At 39.7% G+C, this 7730-nt stretch overlaps 1 protein-coding gene across 1 annotated transcript; it reads left to right on the top strand.

Moving 5' to 3' along the window:
• The first annotated feature begins 225 nt into the window (after positions 1-225).
• LOC9266387 (beta-galactosidase 14-like) lies at positions 226-5502 on the top strand. Its single transcript, XM_015757862.3, has 17 exons — positions 226-501; positions 644-739; positions 1360-1472; positions 1592-1658; positions 1757-1849; positions 1964-2116; positions 2227-2315; positions 2434-2539; positions 2617-2704; positions 2828-2946; positions 3245-3406; positions 3545-3741; positions 3849-3937; positions 4064-4173; positions 4286-4399; positions 4481-4588; positions 4691-5502. The coding sequence occupies exons 1-17, from the start codon at positions 322-324 to the stop codon at positions 5291-5293; spliced, it is 2487 nt and encodes an 828-aa protein (XP_015613348.1). The 5' UTR covers positions 226-321; the 3' UTR covers positions 5294-5502.
• The last annotated feature ends 2228 nt before the right edge of the window (positions 5503-7730 follow it).

Below are 7730 nucleotides of genomic sequence, written 5' to 3'. Positions count from 1 at the left end.
AAATGCTGACTAATTATGTAACAGGGGTCAAACAAGTAGGTGGAAGAAAAAACAAGACTAGGTTTCTTTTGAAGAAACGGACAGACGACGAGGGCCGAAAGATCGCAGCGACGCAGTACCTGTGCAAAAAAAAAAAAAATTGAGGTGTAGATAGCGTCATCATCAGTTGAGCATTTGATCGTAAGCCCCCTTTCTCGCTCAGTCTCTCCAGTATAAATTGAGGACGCCTCTAATCTACCAACCAGTCTAACCTTGCTCCCCTTTACTCTGCCGTTTTAGAAGAACGACAACATAAGCTAGCGGCTGCTCTGCATATACGCCATGGCAAAGGCAATGTGCAGCTTGGGCGCCTGCCTGGCGGTGATGCTGGTCGTCCTCGCGGCGGCGGTCGCCGGCGTCGGCTGCAGCATCGTCTCCTACGACGGCCGGAGCCTCATCCTCGACGGCGAGCGCCGCATCGTCATCTCTGGCTCCATTCACTACCCCAGGAGCACCCCCGAGGTCATTTCTTGGTCATTGCATATATTGTATAATATATATCTATCTATCCATCACGCAATGCGATCTTTGATTGATCGTTGTTATGATTTGGAGATGCTAATTTGGAATTTGAATCTGCGATCTTTGTTCCATCCTTGTGCAGATGTGGCCCGATTTGATCAAGAAGGCCAAGGAAGGCGGCCTCAATGCTATCGAGACATATGTGTTCTGGAATGGCCATGAGCCGCGCCGTCGTGAGGTTAGTTCGTTTGCAGAAAGACGAAGCTTTTTATGCTTCTTTTACTCCTGATGATGGACAATAGATGCAGGACGCTACATGTTAATTTCTAGTTTACAATTCGTTGTTGTTTCAATGTAGATTTGTACTGCTCATCAGTTTCTTAATTTAATGGTCAATTGTGCACAGATTCGTATTACGTTTGCTTAGCTTAATTCCAAACCATATGTTTGGCATGCATTCACAGTCCCAGATGTATTTTGCAGCCTTATAATTAGCATGGTGGTTTGAACTAATACGATTTCCTCTTTCTTATTACCTCAACTCTCGATGATTTATGGTTTTTTCTAACTAGCATGTGTAGATTATACATAGTCGCTCCATCAGGCCATTATGACTTTTTTTTTTGGTTATTGTGAGAAAACATCTGTCGTTTTTTATTTAATATCACAATTCAAAGAAGACGTACTATTCTTAGACCTAAGAAAGGGGATTCTAGGAAAGCCTTCAGTTAATAACATAAAAGTGAATCACCACCTTGCATAATGCATATGCATATACGACATCCGCATATGTATAACCACGTAGGTGTTCTGCTACTATTATATTATTGCTTAAGCCATAATTCTCTCGATCTGCAGTTCAACTTTGAGGGGAACTACGATGTCGTTAGGTTCTTCAAGGAGATCCAAAACGCCGGAATGTACGCTATTCTTCGTATCGGCCCATACATCTGTGGTGAATGGAACTACGGGTACATGCCTATGCTCTATTTGGACACGATCGTGTGCTTGTGAAACTGAAAACTATTTAGCTAGCAAAAATCAAATATTGCTAGTCATTATTTATTCTAATCATTTTTCTGATATGTAGAGGTCTTCCCGTTTGGTTGCGTGATATCCCTGGAATAAAGTTTAGGCTGCATAACAAGCCTTTTGAGGTAATGGACAACAAGAACAAATTTAATTCACAGTGAATAATTCATAGATCTTTACATCAAGAAGAATTATGAGCAATTGTGGTGTTTCCATTAAACAGAATGGAATGGAGGCCTTCACTACACTTATAGTTAAGAAGATGAAGGATGCAAACATGTTCGCGGGGCAAGGAGGCCCAATCATCCTTGCTCAGGTACTGTACTACAATTCAGAATTTTGGGGCCAATATGACCCGATTTTACCATTTGAATCCCTAACTGTGCTCTCTAATGCAAATACCAATGCATGTTTGGATCTTTACATATAGATTGAGAATGAGTATGGTTATACCATGTTGCAACCGGAAAATATCCAGTCTGCGCACGAATACATCCACTGGTGTGCGGACATGGCAAATAAGCAGAATGTTGGGGTCCCATGGATCATGTGCCAGCAAGACAATGATGTGCCACCGAATGTGGTAAGCAAGAGATTCAATTCGATTGCAATTCAAAATATTCTATATTTAAGTTTATTATTGCATTGTTTGGTTGAATGAAATGCATGTCATCATTTTTCTGACAAATTTAGGTCAACACCTGTAATGGATTCTATTGCCATGAGTGGTTTTCAAACAGGACAAGCATCCCTAAAATGTGGACAGAGAACTGGACTGGCTGGTAATATAAAATTTTCTTCCATCATTAATACATGTGTTTTTTTAATTTACAGAATAATTTTCTGCTGTGGTATGGATTAATGTGTATGTTAAATTTGTAATAATATATATGTCATTAGGTACAGAGATTGGGATCAGCCCGAATTTCGTAGGCCTACTGAAGACATTGCTTTTGCAGTTGCGATGTTCTTCCAGATGCGTGGTTCACTACAGAACTACTACATGGTATGCTGCCCTTTAGATTCTTGTTGCTTATTCCCTGATGAATAAAAATTAAACTTTCCATTTCCATTTTATCGCAGTACCATGGTGGTACCAACTTTGGCCGCACTGCAGGAGGCCCATATATTACAACAAGCTATGATTATGATGCTCCCTTGGATGAGTATGGTGGGTCCATTTCACACAAGATATATCTAGCAATTTATTTTATCTATATACGATATGATGAGCACTGCACTAATTTTGCGATCTTGTTCTGATCTTTCAAATCGCCTGCCTTTTGATCACTAGGTAATCTTAGGCAGCCTAAATATGGCCACTTGAAGGAGCTCCACTCTGTGCTCATGTCTATGGAGAAGATTCTTCTCCATGGAGATTACATTGACACCAATTACGGTGATAATGTCACGGTGAGATCCATATCATGCCATTCTTTTGTATTTGAAATGTTATCAAACTTCGTATCACGAGTCTTGAACCTATGCGCCTGCAGGGCCAGTAATGTAACACAACATATTCTCTATATTGTGGAAGTTGAAGTTAAATTTCATCAAGTTTAAAATATGTTTTAATGTTAATGCATGAATGGCTTTAACCCAAAGTAAAAGCATTTATCATATTTATGATAATTCCAAGCTAGAATACCTTATTCTTGGGAAATTCACACAATTAGTCTGATGCCACGACACTATAATTTGGGCATTGCAGGTCACCAAGTACACCTTAAATGCCACCTCTGCTTGTTTCATCAACAACCGGTTTGATGATAGGGATGTCAATGTTACTCTTGATGGAACCACTCACTTCTTGCCTGCTTGGTCTGTTAGCATCTTACCGAATTGCAAGACTGTTGCCTTTAATAGCGCAAAGGTATTTTTTCCTCTTACCGTTGAATAAATTAATTTGATCATTTTAGACCTCATGACCTACAATATAACTGAATTTCTATTGTAAATTATTTGTCAATTCTGACCTATTTTTTTCCTGCTCTAACCTTGGTACCATTAGATCAAGACGCAGACGACTGTGATGGTAAACAAGACAAGCATGGTGGAGCAGCAAACAGAGCACTTCAAATGGTCATGGATGCCAGAGAACTTGAGGCCCTTCATGACCGATGAAAAGGGCAACTTTAGAAAGAATGAGCTTTTGGAGCAGATCGTGACGACAACCGACCAGAGCGATTATTTGTGGTATAGAACAAGGTACTAGCCCAAAAAATAATTCTATCAAAATTTATGTATTGAAAATTTAGTACATTAGTGTAATTTATCAAGTGTGCTGCTGAATTCTAAACGTCGATCAAATTCAGCCTTGAACACAAGGGGGAGGGGAGCTACGTGCTATACGTGAACACAACTGGCCATGAACTCTACGCATTTGTGAATGGAAAGCTTGTCGGTAAGTAATGAGTTAAATTTGGTTCCATGTAAAAAATATGATTTCTAGTTGCAATCTTCTTCTTGAATGGTCCAAACTATTCATTGCACCAACGTTTTTTTCTAAAATTAATGTTGTGCTCGTCAGGTCAACAATATTCTCCCAATGAGAATTTTACCTTCCAACTCAAGTCACCGGTAAAGCTTCATGATGGCAAGAACTATATTTCTCTTCTGAGCGGGACAGTTGGTCTAAGGGTTAATATTCTCTTTTCTTACTAAGCTCATCAGACAATTCGAGCAATACCCTCATCTCTTTCTTTGCAACCGTGTGTGATGAAAATATATTTATTTCATTCTTGTCAAACAGAACTATGGTGGCTCATTTGAGCTGCTTCCTGCTGGAATTGTTGGAGGCCCAGTTAAACTTATTGACAGCAGTGGTTCTGCGATTGATCTCTCCAACAACTCCTGGTCTTACAAGGTGAAGAACATTTTTATCCATTGCTAATTATTTGTCGAGCTGTGCTGGTATTGATGGTCACTTTGATTTTTGATTTTCTAGGCTGGTTTGGCTGGTGAGTACAGGAAGATCTATCTTGACAAGCCAGGCAACAAATGGCGCAGCCATAACAGCACCATTCCTATCAACAGGCCCTTCACCTGGTACAAGGTACTATTAATAATCAATATGCACATTATTTACTAATATGGTGTGTACTATGCTATTGGGTATAGCTAATACTCTGTTTTTGATATATATATATTTTTGTAGACCACGTTCCAAGCCCCTGCCGGCGAAGACTCTGTGGTGGTGGACCTCCATGGGCTAAACAAGGGTGTGGCATGGGTGAATGGAAACAGCCTCGGACGCTACTGGCCATCGTACGTTGCAGCAGACATGCCCGGCTGCCACCACTGCGACTACCGTGGCGTGTTCAAGGCAGAGGTTGAAGCCCAAAAGTGCCTCACGGGTTGCGGAGAACCCTCGCAACAGCTCTACCATGTGCCACGCTCCTTCCTCAACAAAGGGGAGCCCAACACACTCATCCTCTTCGAGGAAGCCGGCGGCGACCCGTCGGAGGTGGCGGTCCGCACCGTGGTGGAGGGTTCCGTGTGTGCGTCTGCCGAGGTTGGTGACACTGTCACGCTGTCGTGTGGCGCGCATGGCAGGACCATTTCGAGTGTTGATGTGGCTAGCTTCGGTGTGGCACGTGGCCGGTGCGGATCCTACGACGGCGGGTGCGAGTCGAAGGTGGCTTATGACGCATTTGCGGCCGCGTGCGTTGGGAAGGAGTCGTGCACGGTGCTTGTCACCGATGCGTTTGCCAATGCTGGTTGTGTCTCTGGTGTGCTCACTGTCCAGGCCACTTGCTGAGAAAAATCAGTGAATTGACCACGTCCTGGATAGTTGCTCAATAGGTTGGTTTGTTTAGGATAATAAGCTATAGGTTAACATTCTTTTTGGTATCAGATCGTGGAAGACTTTTTTCCTTCATTTTACTTTTTATGTTGATTTTATGAGATACCGCACTGTCGATTCAATCAATTAAACTTTATAAAATCCGCAATGAAAGGCTTTGTCCATCTTCACGTTATAGAAACAATTTATTAACCTGATTAAGCAGTATTGTCACCAGGAAAATCAGATTAAGTTGCACAGTGATCAATTGAAAATTTTATTTTGTCTAATCGTGTTCAGATATTTTCCGTTCCTTTTCTATTGATAATGCATGACTTATCTATCTATCTATCTATCTACCTATTGTATACTAAAAGTCCATTAAACTTCCTACCAACGCTCTTAAATAGCCACGTGGGACTCCTATAAACACTCCTATGCCGCCACGTGGCACTATCTAATCTCACCGTCGATTATTGGTGGACTGCTATTTTATACCATTAGTTTAGATCTATATGTATGTTGATTTTTATTTAAATTGGTGGGCCCATTACTTTATAATAATCATTAGGAATGTGTATATAATACCTTCCCTGTACAAAAGTGAGAATACGTACCGTCGACAAAACAAAAAATACCGGTACGTATATGATTCAGAAAAAAAGAAAAGCTTCCGTTCGATTCGCCGGAATAAAAAAATTGCCCGTGTCAAATTGAGATAAAGGCAAAAAAAAGAAAAAAAATTAGTACAACGTATCATCGGAAGAAAAAAAATATAAATATAATTTTCTACCATATAAAATAAAGTGAAAATCCATATGTATTGCTATCTATCTATCTATTACCCCTTCATTCCAAATTGATCTACATATATGTTTTTTGAGGTTATTCCTAAATGATCTATATATATTTGTGTTCATTCGTTAACTCTATTCATTATTGTGCATTGGAGTAAATAGACATTGACGCATGTATCCATGCATCACAAGTATTTATAACCCACATGCAATATCTTGATTTGCTATTGGCTAGGAAATAGTGGGGATGGTGCATGCAGAGAGTTTGTTGCAAAAGTAAATATAGTATGATAGAGTTATTAGCTTTTCTTGGTCTTGGTGTACCTATGAAATATATGTAGATCAATTTGGAATGGAGGGAGTATATACTAAATAAAATCCATTAAATTTCCTACAAACACTTCCAAACCGTCACATGGCACCCTAATAAAATAGAGAAATCTAACCATCCACATTCATTTAAATCGGTGGACTTCATTAGATCTATCTTAGAATACCAAAACCTCCCACGTCCCCATATCCGTGTACCACGCACGTATCAATTTGTAGACTCCCTGTTCCTTTCTCTTTTTTATCCTTATCACAACTAAAATTAAAATTATCTTTATGAAAAATAATCTCATAAATAGGCGTTAAAGTCTATTAAACCTCTTATAAATATTTCTAAATCGTTGTATGACATTCTTAAATTATAAAAACATCCATCCATTGGCTTCCTCTTAAATATGAACACATTATTTTATATTGTTATTGATATATTTTCTAATAAAAAAACATCTCAAACCATATTCCCTTCCTCTCCATCCCTATACGCGTTTTGCTAAGCTGCCACTTGTCTCAGTTAAATTAGAAAAAAAACTAATAAATCTGAGAAAAAAAAATAACATCCAACCATCAGTTTTGACTTAAACATCAACACATTATATTTTAGGTCATCAGATCAATCAATTTTTTTCTACAAAAAAGAAACATCCCAACCCTCCCTCCATCCCCATTCCCGTGTGGTGTGCGGCCTTACTTTTCTCTGTTTTTCTATCTCTATGATAATTAAAATTATTTTTATGGGCAAAGAAAAGACCACAAGTGAATCTCCATCTATTAGGTCTAGCTAGTTATTATTTTTTTAAGTGAAAACAATAACTTAATGCCCATATTGAATGTATTTAAGTGCTAACAAAAAATTACATTATGGACCCATATCCATACTGAATCCTCTACTTACTAATGGTAAAATTTACTACAAGACATAAAAAAAAGTGTAATTAACTAAGAGATACTGCAAGAACGTATATCTGCTATGGGACACTGCAAAAAACTGGTCATTAGCTGTTGGATACCCGCGACATTACTTTGTTATATCCAATGGAAAGGGGGAGAGAAACAATTGCGAAAGTATGATTTTGCCCCTTCCTGCCAAGTGTGGCTCATATATAGCTTAGACGTCGTGGTAGTCACGACATGGGAGGTGGAGGGTATGGCATCGTGGCGTGGCGCGGCCACGAGACTGACAGCAATAGCTTGTGCTTTGCGGCGCCCTGCTCGACATGAATCAGGAGGTGGTCCACGTTGTGCTAACCCCAAGCGCGGTGTGTGGCGGAGCATCGACACCGACATGG

This window comes from Oryza sativa, chromosome 10 (assembly GCF_034140825.1).
Source record: "Oryza sativa Japonica Group chromosome 10, ASM3414082v1".
NCBI classification, from domain to species: Eukaryota; Viridiplantae; Streptophyta; class Magnoliopsida; order Poales; family Poaceae; genus Oryza; species Oryza sativa.
The sequence above is the reverse complement of the archived record's forward strand: the minus strand, read 5'-3'. Positions and strand labels throughout refer to the sequence as shown.